Source organism: Pipra filicauda, unplaced genomic scaffold (genome assembly GCF_003945595.2).
Source record: "Pipra filicauda isolate LSUMZ 115617 unplaced genomic scaffold, ASM394559v2 scaffold932_size49382_pilon, whole genome shotgun sequence".
NCBI classification, from domain to species: Eukaryota; Metazoa; Chordata; class Aves; order Passeriformes; family Pipridae; genus Pipra; species Pipra filicauda.
In genome coordinates, this window is record NW_024105123.1 from 1 (window position 1) to 22,550 (window position 22,550).

At 57.1% G+C, this 22,550-nt stretch overlaps 1 protein-coding gene and 1 long non-coding RNA gene across 2 annotated transcripts; both read right to left on the minus strand.

The window, feature by feature from the left end:
- Positions 1–808: 808 nt before the first annotated feature.
- On the minus strand, positions 809–5,473 carry LOC113998650 (class I histocompatibility antigen, F10 alpha chain-like). The gene is made up of 8 exons (XM_039391283.1): positions 5,453–5,473; positions 4,413–4,509; positions 2,518–2,781; positions 2,086–2,355; positions 1,565–1,837; positions 1,339–1,449; positions 1,202–1,240; positions 809–847 (listed from the first exon to the last, which is right to left on the minus strand). The coding sequence occupies exons 1-8, from the start codon at positions 5,471–5,473 to the stop codon at positions 834–836; spliced, it is 1,089 nt and encodes a 362-aa protein (XP_039247217.1). The 3' UTR covers positions 809–833.
- A 6,786-nt stretch (positions 5,474–12,259) lies between these two features.
- LOC120325316 lies at positions 12,260–12,790 on the minus strand. The gene is made up of 3 exons (XR_005567250.1): positions 12,741–12,790; positions 12,604–12,642; positions 12,260–12,277 (listed from the first exon to the last, which is right to left on the minus strand). It is a non-coding gene; the product is annotated as an uncharacterized LOC120325316 (long non-coding RNA).
- Between the last annotated feature and the right edge of the window lie 9,760 nt (positions 12,791–22,550).

The window sequence follows — 22,550 nt, forward strand, 5'->3', positions numbered from 1 at the left end:
TGTCCCCGAGAGCCGCCCTCCCCCCACTGCCCCTGCCCAGCGCCTGCGGCTCCGCTCCAACCCACCCCATCCCGGGAGACACAGATGGCAATGGGGGGGACACTGGGAAACAATTCCAACACCTCTTTTCAAACCTCTGACACCTGCTTCCCAGACATTCCCAAAGAAGGGGCTTCCCGTGGCCTCGAGCCAGGGACCGACCTTTGTATTGAACCAACTCCTGGAGAGACACGTTCCCATCCCTGTCCCCATTCCCATTCCTGGGCTTCCCATCCCTCTCCCCATTCCAATTCCTAGGGTTCCCATCCCTCTCCCCATTCCCACTTCCTGCTGTGCCAACCTGCTCCCAGTGTCCCCGTTCCTGTCCCCACTATCCCTATCCTGGTCTCCCATGTCCCCATTCCCATTCCCGATGTCCCAATTCCCATTCCTGGTGGTTCCAACCTGCTCCCAATGTCCCCACTCCCATTCCTGGAGTTCCCATGCCCATTCCTGCTGTCCCCAACCTGCTCCCAGTGTCCCCATCCCTGTCCCCAATGTCCCCATCCCACTCCCCCCTGTCCCCATTCCTATTCCTGGTTCCCACAGAGGAACTGCCGGATGCCGGAGGAGGGAGCCAGGATTTATTGCCCAAAGCAGGAGATTTTCACACCCAAATTAAAGCCTCCGGAATAATTGTGGTCCTGGGTTTCACATGGGAAAAAGCAGGAAGTTGATCCATCGGGAAGAGCCGCAGGGGGGTCGGGGTGGGTGGGAGCAGCGGGATGAGCTCTGCCATCAGCTCCAGCCTTTCTACAGGGAGAGGGAAGGGGCGGATCCAGCTCCAGGATTGCTCAGGCTGTGATTCCTGCTGGGATGAGAGCGGGGAAAGGAGTCACCATGTCCCTGTTCCCATCCCAGGGGATGGAGCCAGCTGTGGAGCCCAGGGAGAGTAGGAACTGCTCCGGAATCCCACCTGATCCTGCTCTGTCCATCCCACCCCAATCCCGCTCCATCCATCCCACCCCAATCCCACTCCAGAATCCAGCCCTGATCCCAGTCCACAATTCCAACTGATCCCACTCTGGAATCCTGCCCTGAGCTGGAATCCCCTTCCAATCCCGCTCCAGCCATTAGGCCCCCATTCCCCTCTGGAATCCCAGCATCCATCCTGGGATCCCTGCCCAGAGGATCTGGATCCACACACGCTGCTGGGACTCACTGGTGGGTGCGGGGTCGTATCCATTCCCCTCCCTCTTCCCTATGGAAAGAAAGTGGGATCAGCACCCGTGGCACAGGATCCCCGGAATGCTGCCGGGCGGATCCGTGCCCCTTCCCGACCCCCATCCCGGGAGTTACCGGATCGGAGCTTCCAGACACCGACTCCCATGAGGCCGATGATGATGATGATGGCAGCGATGACGGACACAGCCACCCACACCGGGATGGAATTCCAGACGGATTCCGGCTCTGGGAAGGGCAGGAGGGGGAGGAGGGGGAGGGTTACCCCCATCCCGCTGTCCCACACTCCCAAATTCCCCTTTCCCAAACCCCCAGTTCCCACATTGCCCGTTCCCAGCCTCACCCCAGGCGAAGATCCCGGGCTCCGGCATTCCGGCGTGCTCCACCCGGCACCGGTACTGCTCCCGCTCCCCCGGCAGCGCCTCGATCCTGGCCCAGCTGTGGAAGGTGCCGTCGCTGTTGGGCACGATCCCGCCCCACTCCGTCTCCTGATCCCGCAGTTCATCCCCCTTCAGCCAGTTGATCCCGATCATCCCGGGGTAGAATCCGTACGCGTGGCAGGACAACGTCAGGATCCCGTGTTCCACTTTCCCAGACACATGGACATCGGGGGGCTCTGGAATGGGATAACGGTGAGATCCATCCATGGAATTCCCATGGGAATGGGACTGGAGTGAGATCCATCCACAGAATTCCCATGGGAATGGGACAACAGTGGGATCCATTCATGGAATTCCCATGGGAGTTGGATGACTCAGATTCATCCATGGAATTCCCATGGGAATTCCCATGTTCCTCAGTTCCACCCTCCCAAATCCCACATTCCCAAATGCCACATTCCTATGGGAATTGTGTCTCCCTCACCTTTGCACTCCAGCGCCTCCCGCCCATATCTGACGTATTTCTGGAGCCATTCCACACAGCTCTGTGCCAGGTTAGGCTGAAGAGCCTCGTACCCTTCGGATTTCCATTTCCTCTGGATGATCCGGGCAGCTCCATCGGCCGCCATGAAGGTCCCGGTCTCCGGGGAGAAGGAGATGAAATCCCGCCCGTCGATGCCGTGCCGAAGGGTTCTGCGGACACTCCCGTCGGACAGGAGGTCACAGCCAGAAAGCTGCTGCACTGTGTGGAGACCTGGGGGGTGGGATCGGATCCATGGAGACCCTGGAATTCCAGCCCTGTGGAGCCCCAGAGTCTGATGGAGACACACAGAGCCTCATCCCAGCCTTTGGAGCGCCTTGGATCCACATCCCAGCCCCACACATCCCATCCCATTCCCCAGCTCCCCCCACTCACCCCCACTCCAGTTGTACCAGCCCCGTGCTATCTCCAGGTTGTCGGCATCAATGAACCGGTTCCTCTCATTGATCTGGGTCTGTCTATCCCAATATCCCGGCTCGGCTCCGGCCGCCATCCACGGCGTCAGCGGCTCCAGCCGGTCCCGCTCGCTGTCGTAGCGCACGAAGGGGATCCCGTCCACGTATCCCATGGACAGGAATTGAGGGATCCTCGGGCTGGGCTCCGTCACTGCCACATCCAGGTAACGCAGGGAGTGGAGAACTGGGGGGACACGGAGATTTGGGGGGTCTGGGGGTGTCCATGGGTCGAGAAAAGGGGGAACTGGGAGAGCTGGGAGAGCTGGGAAGGGGGCTTGGGGATCCCAGGGAAGTTGGTGCAGGGGGTGTCAGTGCTGGGGTAGGGGGTGCCAGGGGTCCCACTGCACGGGATTGAGGGTTCAAGGAGGTCCCAGCATCAGGGAAAAGGGGGATACGGGGATTGGGAGAGGTGGAATTGGGGGGTCCAGGGGGTCCCTCTGCCCAGCAAAGGGGGCCCAGAGGTCCCCAGGGTTGAGGAAACAGGGTGGGGAAATGTGAGATGGCCGGGAATGGGGGTCCAGGGTGTGCCAGGATCAAGGAAAAGGGGGCATCTGGGAATTGGGAGAGGTGAGATGGTCGGGAAATGGGCTGCAGGGGGGTCCCAGTGCCCAATAGGGGCGTGCAGGGGGTCCCAGTTGCAGAGAAGGGGGTTCAGGGGGGACTGGGTGGTGGATAAGGGGGTTCAGGGGGGTCCTTGTGCCCAGGAATGGAGGTTCAGGGGGGTCCCAGGGTCAGGGGAAGGGGGGTGAGGGCACTGGGAGAAGTGGGATGGAGGTTCAGGGAGTCCCTGTGCCCAGGAAAGGGAGGTCCAGCGGTCCCCAGTGCTGAGGAAAGTGGGGTCTGAGGGCTGGGAAAGGCGGGAATGGGGGTCCAGGGTGTCTCAGGGAGAAGGAAAAGGGGGCTGTGGGGACTGGGAGAGGCAGGATGGCTGGGAAAGCAGGTGCAGGGGGGTGTTGGTGCAGGATAAGGGGGTTCAATTGGGTCCTGGAGCCGGGGATGGGGGTTCAGGGGGATCCCAGTGCCCAGGAATGAGGGTTCAGCGGGGTTCCTTCCCAGGAATGGGGTTCAGGGGGGCTCCCAGTCCCGGGAATGAGGGTTCAGGAGGCCCCAGTGCTGGATAAGAGCATTTAGGGAAGTCCAGGTGTTGGGGCAGAGGGTCAACAGGGAGGTCCCAGTGCCAGGAAATGGGGGTTCAAGGGGGTCCCGGTGCCCAGGAATTGCGGTCAAGGGTGTTCCCGGTGCCTGGGACCCCCCTGCAGGAAGCACAGGGAGTGGAGAACTGGGGGGGTCACAGAGATTGGCGGGTTCGGGAGGTTCAAGGGTCAAGGAAAAGGGAGGATCAGGGGGCTGGGAGAGGTGGGATTGTCAGGAAAAGGGTCACAGGGGGGTATTTGTTGAGAATAAGTGGGTTTGGAGGGGTCCTGGAGTCGGGTATGGAGGTTCAGGGGGTCCTGGTGCAGGATAAGGGGGTTCAGGAAGGCTTCCGTGCCCAGGAATGGAAAATGGGGGGTCCTGGTGCCGGATAAGGAGGTTTAAGGGGGTCCCGGTGCAGAGGGACAGGGTGCAGGGGGGTCCCAGTACCCGGAAATGGAGGTTCAGGGGGGTTCCCATGCCCGGGAATGGGTGTTCAGGGAGGTCTCCTTCCGGGAATGGGGGCTCAGGGGGTTCCCGTGCCCAGCAATCGGGATTCAGGGGGTCCCGGTGCGGAGGGAGAGGGTGCAGGGGGGTCCCGGTGCCCGGAAATGGAGGTTCAGGGAAGTGTCGGTGCCCGGGAATAAAGGCTGAGGAGTTGCCCGTTCCGGGGGTCCCACTTACCCTTCGGCTGCCCCCCCGAGACCGCCAAGACCCCCAGGAGCGCCAGGAGCGCCCCCAGCCCCAGCGCTGGAGCCAGCGCGCTGCTCCGCTGGCCCCGCTGGGCGCAGTTCGGGAGACGCGAAAGCGAAAGTGGCCGAGGGAGCGCGGGGGGCGGGCCCGGGGGAATTGCCGGGAATGCCCCGGGATCCCCTTCGGGACCCCTCCCGGCACCGGCCCGGGTCCCCCCGCCACCCCCGGGCCCCCTGGACGGGCCCGAGCGGCGGGACCCCCGGGCCGGGCCGAGCTGAACTCGCGGGCCCTGCGCTTAAACTCGGCCTTAAAGGCGCCGCTTTGGGGCCAAAGCGGGGGAAGCGCCGCGATCAGCGGATGCCGCGGGGGCGGGGGGCGATCGCCCTGGGCCAGTGCCCGCCCTGGGCAGCCCCCACTGCCCCCCGCAGGGGTCCCGGGGTCAAGGCAAAGGGGGGCTCCCAAACCCCTGCCATGGGGGAGCGGGAGCTGGGGCAGGAGCTCCGTGGGGAGAGAAAAGGGGGGGACAGCGGGATGGGGGTCCCGGGGGGGCACACACGCTCCGGGGGGGACACACGACCCCCGGGGACCCCGCTCAGCTCCTCCCGCAGGCAGAGGCCGAGCCCCAGCCCAGGGAGACGAAGGCAAAGACGGAGCCCCGACCCCCGTCAGCATCTTGGGGGGGCGGGGGGGGCAGGACCCGGGAAACGGCGGCGGCTGCTGGGAAGGGACCGGGACGGACTGGGATGGACTGGGACAGACTGGGGTGGACTGGGACGGACTGGAATGGACTGGGACAGATTGGGACAGACTGGGATGGACTGGGACACCGGGATCACAAGGACCAGGACCCAGCAGGACCCCCCAGGAGCAGGATCTGAGCACACTGGGACCCTCCAGGACCAGAACTGGGGCAACAGGGATCATACTGGGAACGTGTTGGGACCACACTATAGGCTACTGGAAGCAAATGGGAGCATGCTGGAGGCCACATGGTGTATACTTGGATATATTGAGAGAGACTGGGATCCTACTGGCAGAAACTGGAACCTCATTGGGGCAACTGGATGTGCCTGGGAATGACTATGAGCCTGCTGTGGGCTCTACTGGGCTATACTGGGAGTGTCTGTAACCATAGTGGGGGGGACTGGGACCACACTGGGAGCAACTGGGATCATGTGGAGGGGAACTGGGACCATACTGGGGATGATTGGAAGTGTCTGTGAGTAACACGGTTCATGCTGGAAGTATTGGGAAACTGGGAAACTGAGAATGAGTGGGACTCACTGGGGGAAACTGGGAGAGGCTGGGGCTAACAGGGATCATGCTGGGACTGAGTGGGAGCATGCTGGGGGTGACTGGGATACACTGCCTAAAGCCCCTCTGTGTGGCCCCACAACCAGCAGTGCTGATGAGACCCTTGGAGCTCTCTGGGGCCGCAGCAGCTGCAGGGACTCTGCTCCAGCACGGGCTTCCCACGGGCTCACATCCTTCTTTGTGGGCATCCCCTGCTCCGCCGTGGGCTCCTCCTTGGGCTGCAGGGGAATCTCAGCTCCAGGCCTGGAGCACCTCCTGCCCCTCCTCCTGCACTGCCCTGGTCACTCCCACTATCATCCCAGTCACTCCCAGTCACTCCCAATTGGATCCCAGTTGCCCCAAGGTGGTCCCAGTTGCTCCCAGTCCCCCCCACGATGGTTCCTTTCCCTCTCAGGGACTCCCAGTCTGAGTCCAGAATGGCCCCAGGCACTTTCAGTCACTGCCTGGAGGAGGCCATTTGCCCCTGCATGGTCCCAGTTGCTCCCAGGATGATCCCACTATGAGTCCAGTCACCCCCAGTATGATCCCAGGAACTTGCAGACACTTCCAGTATGAATCCAGTTTGATCCCAGTCATCCCCAGTATGGTTGCAGTGCCTCTCACATACTCCCAGTATTACTGCAGTCACTCCCAGTATGGTCCCAGTATGAGCCCAGCAGGGGCCCAGCTGCTCCCACTCTGATCCCAGTTGCCCCCAGTGTGGTTGCTCCAGGATGGATCAGGAATGGGGACCCCTCTGTGCCCCCCCCTTGTGTCACCCTGTTCTGAGGGAGCTTTGGGGGGACATCTGCACCCCAACACGGCATCCAACACATCCCAAAGTGTCCTGGGACCCCCTTGAACCTGGGAATTGAGGGGAACCATGGAAAACCCTTCTCAGAGAGAAAATTGGGTGATCTGAGTCCTGGATGCTTTTAGTAAAGAGGTCTGAACATTTCTTGAAGAATGGAGGGGGGTGACTCTTTTATTCTTGACCTTTCCAGTTCTCCATTTGGGGACAGGATGTCCTCTGGGCCAATGTTTTGTTCCCTTTGCAGTGAGTGCAGCCTCAGAGGGCTGAGCCCTCTCTGGCTGGGCTTGGCCTCTCCTGCAGAGACTCAGGCCTGGCTGGGCTGCCCCAGGCAGACGCTGCAGGAAGAAGAGCTCAGGCCGCCTGGCTCTGGTGTCCCTGGGGCTCAGCCTGTGCCCCATTGCTGGGCAGGGGCTGAGCCCCACCTCTGCCTGGGGGCCTTGGCCAAAGGGCTGGCAAGGAAGAGGCCCAGCAGCCTTGGGGCCTGCCCAGCTTTCCTCCTCCCTGGGGGCTCTCAGTCCTCCCCTGACACCGTGTGGGCCCAAGGCCTTGCTGGCTTCGGGCTCACGGCCCGCCGGCCCCATCCCAGCGGCCTGACCCCCCTCCTTCCCCTCTCTCCAGCCTCTCCTGCCTTTGCTGGCAAGGGGCCATCCAAGGAAAAGCCCGGTTCTCAGCAATGGCACCTGTGGCACGGCTGCAAGGCTCGAGTGGGCCAGGCAAGAGCAGGAGCAGCGAGAGCCTGAGGAGCCAGGAGATGCCCTGGCTGGGCATCGTGCTGCTGCGGGACGAGCTGACACCTCTGCACAGTCTCTGCCCGTCCCTGCCAGCCGACTTCTGCCCAGGCTCTGGGCACGGGGACGCAGCGCTGACAGTTTTCAGCCCCCGCGCTGTTCCACAGAGGCTGTGATGTCACAAGGCCCTTGCCTGGCAGCCAGGAGATGGGCAAGGCAAGGCAAGGAAGGAGCCTCGGAGCCACCAGCACGCTGTCCCCAAAGGCTGGGCTGGCACAGAAGCCCAGAGTCCCTGAGCTTGGCAGAGACTTGTGAGATCAGCCGGGGTCCAGCCTACGCCCCATCCCCAGCACATCAAGCAGACCACGGCACTCAGTGCCATGGCCAGGCTTTGCTTAAACACCTCCAGGGACGGTGACTCCACCACCTCCCTGGGCAGCCCATTTCAATACCTAATCCCTGTTTCTCTCCAAAAAGTCCTGCTCCTGTCCCTGACAAACAGCCCCTGACAGGCAGGTCCTCGTGTCCTCTTGTCCTGTCGCCTGTTGCCTCAGAGAAGGGGCTGACCCCCACCTGGCTCCAGCCTCCTGTCAGGAAGTTGTGGACAGGGAGAAGGTCAGCCCCGAGCCTCCTCTTCTCCAGGTTGGAGAAACCCAGCTCCCTCAGCTGCTCCTCACAGGCCATGCACTGCAGACCCTTGCCCAGTTCCATTGCCCTGCTCTCCACCCACTGCAGCCCCTCAAGGTTCTCCCTGAATTGAGGGGCCCAGAGCTGGACACAGCACTCCAGGGGTGGCCTCAGCAGTGCCCAGTCCAGCAGAAGCATCACTGCCCTGCTCCTGCTGCCACACTCTTTCTGATCCAGGCCAGCCTGCCCTTGGCCTTCTTGCCCACCCGGGCACCCGCTGGCTCAGGTTCAGCCTCTGTCCACCAGCACCCCCAGGGCCTCTCCCACGGGGACCCTTTGCAGCTCCTCTGCCCCCGGCCTGGAGCTGCAGGGGGTTCTTGTGGCCAGAGGCCCCAAAGGCCCCAAAGGCACTCTTGAACCTCATGCCCACGGGCTCGGCCCAGAGGTCCAGCCTGTCCAGGTCCCTCTGCACAGCCTTCCTGCCCTCCAGCACATCCACACTGCAAGCCAGCTTGGGGTCCTCTGCCAATTTGCTCCTGGAAGACTCAATGCCCTCCTGCACATCCCACGAAAAATAGGCAACAGGACTGGGCCTGTTACCCAACAAGTTCTAGTGCTTGACAAAGGAGCCCACCCAGCAGTGGGGAGAAACTGCTGGCAGGAGATTGAATGGGGGCAATAGACAATGGATGATGGACAAGTTCTGGGCCATGGCCATTTGTTAGAAAAAAAAAGTAAAAGCTTAAGGCCTGCCATACTTCAGTGGTCATAGACCTGGCAGAGAAATCTCTTTTTGAGACCTGGACACCAAGAAGGCAGAATTTCTAAACCACAAAGACCCTTAGAGAAACCAGAGACGAAGACAAAACTAACACAGACAGTTACTGAGGCTCTCCCTATCTAGGGAAAGACAAGAAAAGGACAAAAATTGTGGACTAAGCATCATGCAAAGTGAGAAATCAAGAGCCAATAGAAGAGAGAAGAAGAATTCCTACAGAGAACTGGTAAGCCAAGGGACAGGAATTCCTTTGTCTGCTAAAATGTAGAAATAGTTAAAAGTTTTGAGAACTGATGTACAGGTGTTAGAGAGCAATTCCTGTGTCCCTTCAGCGCTGAATGAAGTAGGGTCACCTCTGGAACCCAACCAACTGCTCAGAGATTTTATTCCCCGGCTTTCACTGACAGTTTCTGGGGACCCAGATGAGACAAAGCAGCGCCGACAGGGCAGAGCAGAGGAATCGTTGGCCCTGCAGCGTGTACCAAAGGAGTTTTGGGGAGATCTTCCAGTTCCCTGGTCTGGAGAGTTCACCACGCCTTCTTTTCTGGGAAAAAGAACAGGCCATGAATTTTGGGGACTTGATTTTAAGGCCTTTTGCCAGCACATAAGGCACAGCAATGGGAAGGACACAGTGTGAGGCTGAGAGGTTTCTGTCATGGTTTGTGGGCTTGGGTGAGATTGGGCCATAATTACAGGACACCTGTAAAATCTGGGCTTTGGGAAAGGTTGGGGAGGGTTGGGAAAGGTGTTCAAAGGGTGGTTTTGCCTGAGGTGTTAAACATGGGAGCGGGTCTGTCTTCCCAATTCCCAAGAGAAGAGATCCCAGAAAGCTCCCCTGCAGGTTGTGTTTTAAGGCACAGGAGAAGAGACCGAGGGTAAGAGGTTTCTTTCCTGGAGGGAAGGGCTGTTGTTCACTTGCAGGAGCCCTGAGCTGAAATTGCCAAACTGAACACAGCTGAAGATTCCTGCCAGACAAAAAGGGCCAGCACAGAAAGCTCTTGCTGCCCATGGAGTGCCCAGGGTGGCCCCCCAACTGCATCTGAAACCCGAAGGTTCCAGGCTTTCTTTCCTGGGGGAAAGGCCGTGACATCCCAAAGAGTCCCGTGGCAGACAGGTGGGGCTGCACTGTGGGGGTGTGAGGTGTTGGTTCTTTGGTTGCCAGGGGCTATTCCAGAATGGAGAGGACAGGCTGTGACATCACAAAGGGGCCCATGGCACAGGGGTTGGGCTGCACTAGGGGCTGTGAGACATTGGTGTTTTGGTTTCCAGCAGCCATTCTGGAATGGAGGGGATAGGCTGCGACATCACAAGAGGGTCCATGGCACAAAGGTGGGGTTTCACTTTGGGGTTGTAGGGTGTTGGTTCTTTGGTTGCCAGGGCCCATTCTGGAATGGAGAGGACAGGCTGTGACACCACAAAGGAGCCCTTGGCACACGGATGGGGTTGAACTGTCACATGGTGGGGGCTTGGTTCTTTGGTTTCCAGAGGCTATTCCAGAATGGAGAGGATAGGCCAGAATGGATAGGACAACAAAAGGGCCCAAAGCACATGGGTTGGTCTGCACTGTGGTGTGGGGTGTTGGTTCTTTGGTTGCCAGGGCCTATTCTGGAATGGAGAGGACAGGCTGTGACAAGAAGTGCCTGTCAGAACTGCAAAGACGGACGCACAAGAATCTTATGTGGGCATATTCTCTGCTCTGCCCTGCACATCTTTGTGCTGGGGTCAAAACTCAGCCTCTCTGCTTCCCTCTCCTGAGGGACTTGTTCTTAGACATCCCTTTCCCCTGCGCTCCTTTCAAAAGCCCTCCTGGCAATTCCCAAGCCTGTACCCGGCTCTCATCCCCTCTCTGTCCTCTTCCCAATCCCCTGGTCAATCCCAACATCCCAGGACAGGGATCCCAGTTGCTTGGCTGCACTCCCACCTAGTTCCATATGCTGGGCCATGATATCCCAGCACTGGAGCAACCAGGTCAGCAGGGGCTCTCCCAGCTGGAGACTGAAATCTTTTCACATCTCTCACAGCTCAGCTGGGGATGGGGATCTGGTGATTATCTCTGGCCCTGCCTCTTGCTCCTGTTCTGAGGGCTCTGCTTCCCCTTCATCCCTCACTAACTGAGCTGATTTGGTCTTGGATTTCTTCTGTAGAGGGGCAACTGCTACTGGCACAGGTTGTTCCTCTGCAGTTTGAGTGGCCACGGTACCTCTTGGTCTCCTTTCCTCCTCCTCCCCCTGAGGGCACTGGGTCTTAGTTTAACAAGATTCCAACTTAGAAATTAAGAGACTTCAGGTGGAAGTGTGGAAAAGGAAAAGAAACAGCTTTTTATTAACCAAAATCTGAATAAACAACAAATGGTGCAACCAAAAACTTTCAGAAGAAACCAAAGAAAGTCCCAAATCCCCAGGTGGGGGGGAGAAACTGTCCCGGCAGTTCAAAGCTCTCGCAGCCCCGTGTGCTCGCAGCCAGCAGTGAAGGAGTCCCTTTTCCCAGGGGCAGTCCCCAAAGCAGAACACCTCGCTCCCAGATGGGTCGGGCTCTCTCTCTCTCTCTCTCTCTCTCTCTCTCTCTTTCTCTCTCTCGGTCGCTCTCCACAAGGTGTCCCGTGGGGAAAAACTTCCTCTCAGGAAAAGAGAACAAGGTGGCCAAAACCAGCTCCCGCTCTGTCCGGTCCCGGACAAACCCCAAAAGCCCCCGAACAAAGGACCCCCCGCCCTCCCCGCGGCCACCGCGGTGTCCCCGAGAGCCGCCCTCCCCCCACTGCCCCTGCCCAGCGCCTGCGGCTCCGCTCCAACCCACCCCATCCCGGGAGACACAGATGGCAATGGGGGGGACACTGGGAAACAATTCCAACACCTCTTTTCAAACCTCTGACACCTGCTTCCCAGACATTCCCAAAGAAGGGGCTTCCCGTGGCCTCGAGCCAGGGACCGACCTTTGTATTGAACCAACTCCTGGAGAGACACGTTCCCATCCCTGTCCCCATTCCCATTCCTGGGGTTCCCAGCCCTGTCCCCATTCCCATCCCTGTCCCCATTCCCATTCCTGGGGTTCCCATCCCTCTCCCCATTCCCACTTCCTGCTGTGCCAACCTGCTTCCAGTGTCCCTGTTCCTGTCCCCACTATCCCTATCCTGGTCTCCCATGTCCCCATTCCCATTCCCGGTGTCCCAATTCCCATTCCTGGTGACTCCAACCTGCTCCCAATGTCCCCATTCCCATTCCTGGAGTTCCCATTCCCATTCCTGCTGTCCCCAACCTACTCCCAGTGTCCCCAACCTGCTCCCAGTGTCCCCATCCCTGTCCCCAATGTCCCCATCCCAGTCCCCCCTGTCCCCATTCCTATTCCTGGTTCCCACAGAGGAACTGCCGGATGCTGGAGGAGGGAGCCAGGAGTTATTGCCCAAAGTAGGAGATTTTCACACCCAAATTAAAACCTCAGGAATAATTGTGGTCCTGGGTTTCACATGGGAAAAAGCAGGAAGTTGATCCATCAGGAAGAGCTGCAGGGGGGCCGGGGTGGGTGGGAGCAGCGGGATGAGCTCTGCCAGCAGCTCCTGCCTTTCCGCAGGGAGAGGGAAGGGACGGATCCAGCTCCAGGATCACTCAGGCTGTGATTCCTGCTGGGATGAGAGTGGGGAAAGGAGTCACCATGTCCCTGTTCCCATCCCAGGGGATGGATCTGGCTGTGGAGCCCAGGGAGAGTAGGAACTGCTCCGGATTCCCTCCTGATCCTGTTCTGTCCATCCCACCCCAATCCCACTCCAGAATCCAACCCTGATCCCAGTCCACAATTCCACCTGAGCCCACTCTGGAATCCTGCCCTGAGCTGGAATCCCCTTCCAATCCCACTCCAGCCATTAGGCCCCCATTCCCCTCTGGAATCCCGGCATCCATCCTGGGATTCCTGCCCAGAGGATCTGGATCCACACACGCTGCTGGGACTCACTGGTGGGCGCGGGGTCGTATCCATTCCCCTCCCTCTTCCCTATGGAAAGAAAGTGGGATCAGCACCCGTGGCACAGGATCCCCGGAATGCTGCCGGGCGGATCCGTGCCCCTTCCCGACCCCCATCCCGGGAGTTACCGGATCGGAGCTTCCAGACACCGACTCCCACGAGGCCGATGATGATGATGACGGACACAGTGTCCTAATTAGAACAGCTGGGACCGATTCCTCACTGGATGGGTGTAGCCCAAAAGTGTGGATTCTCTGGCCTTCCATGCCATTTTCCCAGGAACTGTTGTCAGGAGAGGCCTGCGAGGTGGGGGGGATGTCCTGAGCACCCTCATAGCCTTTTATGGACTGAGCATCCTCATAGCCTTTTATGGAATTCCCTGCAATGAGGGGAGGACTGATCATCCTTTTATGGAATTCCCCGCTGTGAGGGGAGGACTGGGCATTCCTGCCTGAACTGGAGAATATATAAACCTGGAGTTTCGGAACCTTTTTACCACTCGTGGGATCCGGAGGAGGACTGCAGTTCACCACTCTCAACCAGCCTGAGACCACCCCCCTCAACTGGACTGCAATCCCCACTTCTGACCAGACTGCAACAGCTCTCTCACCAGCAGGTTTTTTCCCCTCTCCCTTTCCTTTGGACTTCGGGGGGGCCCAAGGAACAGCACTTTGTTCATGGCCCAGGGTGCTGGGTTCTACATTTGGGTTTTGTGGATTAAAACCAATTGCTTGTCTGTATAATCAGACTTATTGGGCAAGGGGGGCCCAAGGGGGGCCCAAGGGGGGCTGAAGGGGGCTGGGCCAGGGGGAAAAAGGGCTGCAGAGGGCGGATCCTGGAGGAGGAAACCCGCCAAAAGCAGCGGCCCAGCCGAGGGAGGAGCCGAGCGGGAGCACAAAGAAGAGCAGCCCAAAGGTCCTGGCGGTGGCTCGGCAATGGCGGGGGGGGCGAGAGCGGTTTGGGGGCCCCCCGTGAGAGCCGGGGGGGAACCCCGGTAGCCGCGGAGTGGGGAGAGCGGAGAGGGGCGATCCCGGAGCTGGGGGACCCCTGGAATGCTGGAGGGGGGAGCAGAGAGGGAGCGCTGGGCCCCTTAAGCGGGGGTCCCGGAGAGGGGGAAGGCCTTGGAGTGTGGAGAGGAGGGGGGGCCTTGAGGCGGGGTGGGAGCCGAGAGCGCCAAGAGGTTTGCGAGGGTGGGAGGCGAGAGAGGAGGGCCGGCCGGCCCCGGGAGGCAGAGTGGGGAGAAGTGAGCCCTGGGACCCCCCTGGCAACACTAAAGGGGACCCCGGAGAGTGGGAACCCCCTGGAGCCGCGGGACCCCCGGCAGCCTGGAGAAGGGGGACCCCCAATGCAGGCAGAAGTGCCATCAGGCCAGACAGGGGGGACCCCCCTAACCCCGGAGAGCAGAGAGGGGGAACTCCTGGGAGGGGTTTTTGGACTGAATGTTGGTGTTTTGAGGGTTTTTAAGGACAGAAGATGCCCGGTGAGTCCTAGAGCTGGACTTGGGCTGGAGGAACCCCCAAGACAACGTGCTCACCCCTTGTTTTCCCCTCTAGCAGGATTTCTGCTTCCCAAAGCTTGGTCGGATGGAGGAGGAGGCTGCGCGGAAGAGGAAGATGCCGCGGGCCCCCCAGGCAGGTGAGGAGGAAGTCAGTGCCCCTTTGGGTCGGTCTTTTGTCTTTTGTGGCCGTCCTGCCGGGGCCGGAGTTGGGGGGATGTCCTTGGGCTTCCCTGTGGGCCGGAGGCAAATCCCCTGCGTGTCCTTGTTGCTTCCTGCCCTACAAGTGCTTGGAATGTGGGAAGAGCTTCAGCACAAGCCCCAAGCTGCTCAGCCACCAGCACATCCACACTGGGGAACAGCCCTACACGTGTAGGGAAGGTGGGACAGCTCCACCCTCTACACCCACCGTCGCCTCCACATCAGGGAGAGGCCCTTCCACTGTGGGGAGTGTGGGAAGAGCTTCAGGCAGAGCTCTTCCTTGACCTCCCACCAACGGACCCACCAGTAATGGAAGCCCCGAGTGCCCCGACTGCGGGAAGAGCTTCGGCCCCTGCTCCAACTCCATCAGCCATGGGAGGACCCGCGTTGGATGATCCACAGGGACCCCCGTTGGGCACAGACCTGGTGTGCTGGTTTTAAGGTAAACCAGCAGGGGAAATGACAGTGGGGACATCACGGGGACAGCGGTGACATCACATGGACAGCGGTGACATCACAGGGACATTGGTGACATCATGGGGATAGCGGTGACATCACAGGGACAGCGGTGACATCACGGGGACATTGGTGACATCACATGGACAGTGGTGACATCACGGGGACATCAATGACATCACAGGGACATCGGTGACATCACGGGGACAGCGGTGACATCACGGGGATATTGGTGACATCATGGGGACATCGGTGACATCACAGGGGCAGTGATGACATCACAGGGACATCGATGACATCACAGGGACATTGGTGACATCACAGGGACATTGGTGACATCACCGGGGGTTAATTTTATTGTGAAAATCTCCTGCTTTGGGCAATAAATTCTGACTATTCCTTCGGCATCTGGCAGTTCCTCCCTGGGAACCAGGAATGGGAATGGGGACAGGGGGAATGGGAATGGGGACACCTGGAATGGGAATGGGAACACATGGAATGGGAATGGGAACATTGGGAGCAGACTGGGAACAACAGGAATGGGAATGGAGACATCAGGAACTGGGAATGGGGGCACCTGGATTGGGAATGGGGACACCAGGGAGAGGGATGGAGACACTGGGAGCAGGTTAGGGACACCAGGAATGAGAATAGGGACACCAGGAATTGGAATGGAGACACCAGGAACTGGGATGGGAACACCTGGAATGGGATGGGAACAACTAGAATGGGATGGGAACACCTGGAACAGGAATGCAAACCCGTGGAATGGGAATGGGAACCCCCGGGCCCGGGCTGTGTCCCTGGTGAAACAGGAGGCCAGGCCCAAAAGAGTTCACGAAGAAATTTGGGCCTGCTAACAAGCTCCCAACATCCAAGACCATCTGTGCTCGTTCTGTTCTACTGACTGGAGCAAAGCTTCAGAGAATAGTACAGGAACATGTCCTAGGCCTCGAGGGGATAAATTAGAGAGACAGCAGGATCAGGGAGACATTGGAAGAGGAGGAATAGGCCGGGAGCCAGGGCATTTTCCAAGCTTCAGGGAGCGGGTCAAGAACAATGGAAGAGAAGGAAGGTCAAGGTGAGGAAGATGAGTTGAAGCCCCCAGAGCCATGGAGGAAGAGTGGAAGTCCCCTCAGGATTGAGGGCCAAGAGAAGCACCGCCCCAAGCCCCGCCTGAGCTCCACCTATACTCCGCCTATTCTTAATCTGCAGAGAGAGATGTTGGAATCACTTGAATATGCATTTAATCCCAGCTGAAGATTGTATAAAAATGCTGATTTTGTGTGAAGCCTTGGAGCAAGTTTGTCCAGCGCGAGCTGGCTTGCTCCCAACGTTGAATAAACAAATACCTGGCTGCTTAAAGAGAAAAAAGTCTCTGAGCAGTTTCTCGGACCGATTTTTCGGATTCAGCGCCCAGTCAGTCCCAGGACAATCCCAGTCACTCCTGGTCTCTCCCAGTTACTCCCAGTTTCCTCCATGTGGTCCCACTCATTCCCAGTTGCCCCCAGAAGCTTCCAGCAGGATCCCAGTTGCTCACAGCCACTTCCAGTCATCCCCAGTGCACTCCCAGTTGCTCCCAGGATGATCCCAATCACCTCCAGCATCATCCCACTCACTCCTGGTATGATCCCAGTATGACCCCAGTCACCCTCAGTGTGGTCTCAGTTGCTCCCAGCATGGGCCAAGCTGCTCCCACTGTGATCCCAGTATGATCCCAGTTGACCCCAGTATGGTCCCAGTTGCTCCCAGTTGCCCCTAGCACAGATCCAGTCACTCCAAGTATGATCCCGGTCTTCCCTCCTGACTGTCCCACTCAATCCCAGTTGCTTCTATTGTAGATCCAGTCACTCACAGTTCCTTCCAGTTGCCCCCAGCCTGGTCCTAATTCCCCTTCACGTAGTCCCAGTCATTCCCAGTACTGTCCCAGTCACCCCCACCATGGTTGCAGACACTCCCAGTATATCCCAGTAGAGCCCTCAGCATGCTCATAGTCCTTCCCAGTCACTCCCAGATGCCCCAGTAACATTCCAGTTTCCCCCAGTATGATTCCAGTGACTCCAAGGCCCTCCCACTATATCCTATGTGGCCTCCAGTTGCTCCCAGTATGATCCCTGTTGCCCCAGTTCTGGTCCTGGAGGGTCCCAGTGTGCTCAGATCCTGCTCCCGGGGGGTCCTGCTGGGTCCCAGTCCTGGTCCCGGTGTATCCTGGTGTCCCGATCCATTCCAGTCTGTCCCAGCCCATCTCAGTCCATTCCAGTCTGTCCCAGAGCATCCCATTCCATCCCAGTCCATCCCAGTCCATCCCAGACAGTCCCATTCATCCCTGTCCATCCCAGTCCATCCCAGTCCATTCCAGTCCGTCCCAGTCTGTCCCAGTCCATCCCAGTCCATCCCAGTCCATCCCAGTCCCTTCCCAGCAGCCGCCGCCGTTTCCCGGGTCCTGCCCCCCCGCCCCCCCAAGATGCTGACGGGGGTCGGGGCTCCGTCTTTGCCTTCGTCTCCCTGGGCCTGCCTGGAATGAAGGGGCCGCTGGGACACTGCGGGACCTCCTGAAACCAAAGGAACCCTGGGAGAATTTGGGTACTCCTGGAATCAAGGCACAACTGGGACACTGCAGGGCCCCATGGAAAAAAGGAACCTTGTGACACTGCGGAATTCATGGAATCCAGGGACCTTTGTGACAGGGGGGCCTCATGGAACCAAAGGAAGCCTGAGGTGTTTCAGAAGGTCATGGAATCAAGGGGCCACTGGGACACTGCAGGGCCTCTGGCAATTAAAGGAACACTGGGACACTGGGGCAGGACATCCCCCCTGCAATGGCCCCAAGACAATGCCCCATTTGCAAAGGGGTCAGTGCTGAGCTGAGAGGGGGTCAGGACAAGGCAGGAGATGTTGGACCCCAGACTGGTTTGACCCCAAATGAAGCCCCTGATGGTGAGGGAACCCCTGGAGTCCAAGGACTGTCAGTCCATGGGTTTCTACCAGAAAGGGCCAGTCCCCTTTCCCAGGGGCAGGTTCTTCCAACAGAACCCTTCTTGGGGGTGTGTGGAGATTCCTGCCTTGGCTGGGGACCCCCCAAGGTCACTGCTGGAGGTTGAGAGCAGAGATCTCCCCACCAGCGCTGCTCTGGGGGAGTTCCATCCATCTCTAATTAAGAATTCTTGCTTGTTTGCCACCTTTAGTAGAATTGCTTCAACAATTGCTTTAGTGTAGTGCCCTGTCCTATCTTATCCTGTACTACTGGTAGTTTTAGTGTTTCTACTGTTCACTAAATAATTCTGTTCTGTGTCATCATTTGCAAAAATAAATAATTCATTTTCTTTCAATAGATCTGATTTGCCATCATTAAAGCCTGGGGGACAAACGTCGTTCAGTCCCCTCTCTAGAATTGCTCTAAATTTCAACTGTTGGCACAATGCAAGGCTGAGATTGGATCCAGCAGCCCCCAGTACCCCAGAGGAAGTTGGGAGCTCAGGGGGACCACCCCCCTTTCCCAACCCTCCAGTGCCCAAAGACCCCCTTGGGACTGTCCATCCCTCCAGACCACCCCCCTTTTCCACCCCTCTCCCTGGTTCTCCCACTTTTTCATGGTCCCCTTAAGCCCCAGCCCCCTCATGTTTAGTTTGGGGTCTCAACCCCCACTTTTTCCCCCTCTCCCACCCCATACACATCATTCCCCCAATCCCCACCTCCCTCATGCTCAGTTTGGGGGTCCCACCCTCCCCTTTTTCCCTCTCTTCTGACCTCTCCCACCCCTTTCCCATCATCCCCCAATTCTCAGCCTCCCTCCCTCTCCACTTTTGGGGGGTCCCACTCCTCTCCCATTCAGTCTTGGGGTCCCACCACCCCTTTTATCCTCTCTGACTCACCGACCCCCCCCTTCCCAACACCCCCTCTCACCCAAGAGCTCCTCACGTGCAGCCAGGGGAGGCTCCCAGTAACACCAGAGTCCATGAAAGTCCCCCCAGAAAAGGGTTAGGTGGAGTCCCAGATGGACTCTGAGTGGGTTTGGAGGTTCCTTGGGGGCTGTGGGGTGGTTTAAGGGGGTCCTGCACACTTTGGGATGCGCTGGATGCCGTGTTGGGGTGCAGATGTCCCCCCAAAGCTCTCCCAGAACAGGGTGACACAAGGGGGGGGCACAGAGGGGTCCCCATTCCTGATCCATCCTGGAGCAACCACACTGGGGGCAACTGGGATCAGAGTGGGAGCAGCTGGGCCCCTGCTGGGCTCATACTGGGACCATACTGGGAGTGACTGCAATAATACTGGGAGTATGAGAAAGGGACTGAAACCATACTGGGGATGACTGGGATAAACTGGATTTGTACTGCAAGTGTCTACAAGTTCCTGGGAGCATACTGGGACACATACTGGACACATAGTGGGATCATCCTGGGAGCAACTGGGACCATGCAGGGGACCATGAAGGACCAACCACCCCCTCCCTAAGATCGTGCTTTACAGTGAACTTCCACCGGCTGCCGCAAGAGAGGATCCCGAAGAAAAGATACAAGGACTCCCTTACACAACATCTCAGCCTTGGCCATATCAATCAACATAACTGGTCTACTCTGGCCTCAAATGAGGAGGCCTGGAGACACAGCATCTATAGATGGTAATAGTATAATAAATATTATTAAAATAATAAAATAGTAAATACTAAAATACTTTAAGCAGAGTTATTTATTCCACGTTGTAGATAATTATAGCTAGAAACATAGTGCAGTATTTGGAAGCAGTGTTGAAGCAATTATATTAAAGCTAAGAAAACAAATATTAAGTAGAGATTGTGCAGCACACAGACTACCGCCCGTCAGAGAAGAAGAGGAGGGTTTCCACGCCCCAGAGATTCACGTCAGACAAGCATTCAGGGCACTCTGGCAATGATGGCGTTGGATTATGGCCCTGGCTCAAGCAGAACGGAAGACTAGCACTGCGTTTATTAGCCAAGGCATCCTTGTTTTCGACACGCCTTCTCAGACCTGAGTGAATGATTTAGCTAAGAAGATGAGAGTTATAATAATATAGAAATATTATTAGAAATATAGACATATATATGGAAATACAGAATATATATAGAGAGAAGTATATATAGAAATATAGAAATATATTTAGAAATATAATATAGAAATATAGAGAGAAGTAATACTTTATAATACATTATTACATGTTATATATATTCAGCAATAGATAGTAATGTTATAAGAAATATTATTAAAATAATAAAATAAGAAATACTAAAATACTGTAATTAGAATTATTTATTCCACGTTGTAGACAATTATAGCTACAAACATCTCAGCCTCGGCCATATCAATCAACATAACTGGTCTACTCTGGCCTCCAATCGGGAGGCCTGGAGACACACCATCTATAACGCTGCTGTTTCCTTTGAGAACGCACGCAGAATCCCTCTCGAGGAGAAAAGACAAGGGAGAAAGAATCATGTCTTGCAGAATATACCACCTCGGGAGTCTTTCTGCTGTGCCTTTTGCAATCGGATATGTCTATCTCGCATTGGCCTCCTAAGCCACCAGCGTGCCTGTAACAAATGTGGATGGAGCCTTCTTAAATCTTCGTTCGAGAAGCCCAGCCACGATGATGTGTTTAAGACGGGTGTTCCATAATTTAGTGTTCTCACTGAAACCATGCAAATCGTGCGCCACTCGCTCACTTCCCACTCCTCCTTTCCTTCCCACTCCCCCTCCATCCGGAGGCAGGCTGGACGGGCGAATTGGAGGCACAAAAGGTAAAGATGGCAGGCTGAGATAAGAACAACTTACTGGAAACGGCAATGAAATAAGAAAACAGTACAGCAACAGAACAGTAACAGAAACAATACTAATAACCGAGTGTCCAAGGGAGGCAAATGACTCACACATGATTGCTCACCAGTTGGTGCCCAACTTTGCCACCACGCACACAACCTGGAAGAGACCCCTTCCCCCATCCTTGACAAAATGAGGAATAACCTCTATGTCCTGGCTGTGCCCCCTCCTGGATACTGCCCAAATTAACACTGCCCTGACCAGAAGCAGGACAATCACCTTCAGGATCTGCAGCACAGCTTTCGGCTCTGCACCGGAGGCACTGGATCCCTCCAGGCCAGGGAGGGGAGACATCAGAGATGAGCAGACTTTGGAAATCCCTCACCTCTCACTCCGGCCCATTTTTTCTCATTTTATGGGATGGAAGAATACATACCCAACTCCTCCCAGGGTCCTTCTCACTGGAAATCCCCTGAGCTTTGATTCCTTTGCTGACATGCTGCTTCCTCTGGGAAAAGCAGCCAGAAAACCCAAGGCCATTGCTTTGAGTGAAGGTCTTTCTTAGAACACTTTTCCTGAAGTGCACCCAGGAAGGCTGGGCTGCAGCAGCACATGGCCCCCATGGCTTTGCTACATCTCCTCCAGAACACCTGGAAGCCCTTCTCTCACCATCCAGCCGCTCCCCTGCCCTGTCTTCCCCACCCCACAGGGATGCTGCCGAGGAGTTAACAAACTTCACAGTTCAGTCCTGATATCCCACTGCTGACTGGGATGGGGGGAGACCAGGGGCAGTTTTGGCCCCCATCAGCACCAGCTCTTGGGACAGCCAGGCTCTCTCCTGACATGTGGGCTCATCTCTGCAGCTTTGCTGTCCTCCACAGGGCGTTTGCTGAAAAAAATCATCTTCTAGAAAAGATAGATGACACCAGCCCCGGGGTCAGCAGCACCACATGAGAGCTTGGCAAGATGCCCTGAGGACAGCCAGGCCAGGCAGAGAGAGGTGGAAGGACCACAGGGGCTCTCTGAAGCAGCCCCATTGTACAACATAGACAAGGGGGCTAAATAAACACTGGGCTGAAAGATGAGAGTGCTCTTCCAAGGGAAATTTACAGCTGCTGGACAGGCCTGGGGCTCTTGCTGGAAAGCTTCAGTCTCTGGGCTCCCGGTGCCCAAAGGCATTGCAGATAACTCCTTCTCAAGCAACGGCAGGGAGCAGGGTGGAGAAGTCAAGGATGAGGCAGATCAGAAAGACTGGGGCAGCACAAAGACATCTACAAGGGAGAGAGACAGCATCTGAAAGGCACTCCTTGCTGCCCTATGAGCTGGTGCCGTGGGCTCTACAACTGCTGCCTGCAGTCAGCTTGGAAGCTCCAGCAGTTTTAACAGGAGGTTTGTCTGCAAACAAGATGCAGAGACGTTACGATGATGGATGCGGGTATATTCCTGACCTAGGCTCTCCAGAGGGAGATTTGCTGTCTCCTCATGGGCCATAGAGGCTTTTAATATGGGATGAACTTCACTTGGTCTCCCCAAGCTCATGTCCAACCTGTTCCATGGCCTCTGACTGCGATCTGCTGTCCACCTAGCTTCATCCCCCCTCACAGCCCTGGGGACTCCTTGGAGATGAATGGCTGCTGTGCCAGCACCTACTGCTCCAGGAAGGGAGTGCAAGGTGAAGATGCTACACTCGCAGGTGCAAAGAAGGTTCATTTTGCCATGGGATCCCAGGAGGTCACCATGCACATCGTCAATGGGGTCTGAAAAAAGAAAACTTACAGATGTTGAGGCAGCTGAGCTCATCAAGCACATGTAGAAAAGCTCCTGATTTCAGGATGGCTGGCTCTTTTGAAATGCCCCAGGAAGGAAGATTTGGTCTCAGGCATCATCAGCCCCATTGGCCAGTCTAGACAGAACTGCCTGGACTTGAATCAGAAGTTTGTGGATAAGAGATTTAGCTTCATTTAGCTAGAAATGGGATATCTCTCTCCAGTGAGCCAGCTGCTTGCCATTCCGTT

Coding starts and splice junctions, on each gene's coding strand:
- LOC113998650 (XM_039391283.1), bottom strand. CDS start 5,473: ATGAGGTTCCAGTTTCTGCCA. Junction 2,782..4,412: donor CTCGGGGGGGCAGCCGAAGG/GTAAGTGGGACC, acceptor GTGTCCCCCCAG/TTCTCCACTCCCTGCGTTAC. Junction 1,450..1,564: donor GCCCGGGATCTTCGCCTGGG/GTGAGGCTGGGA, acceptor TGCCCTTCCCAG/AGCCGGAATCCGTCTGGAAT.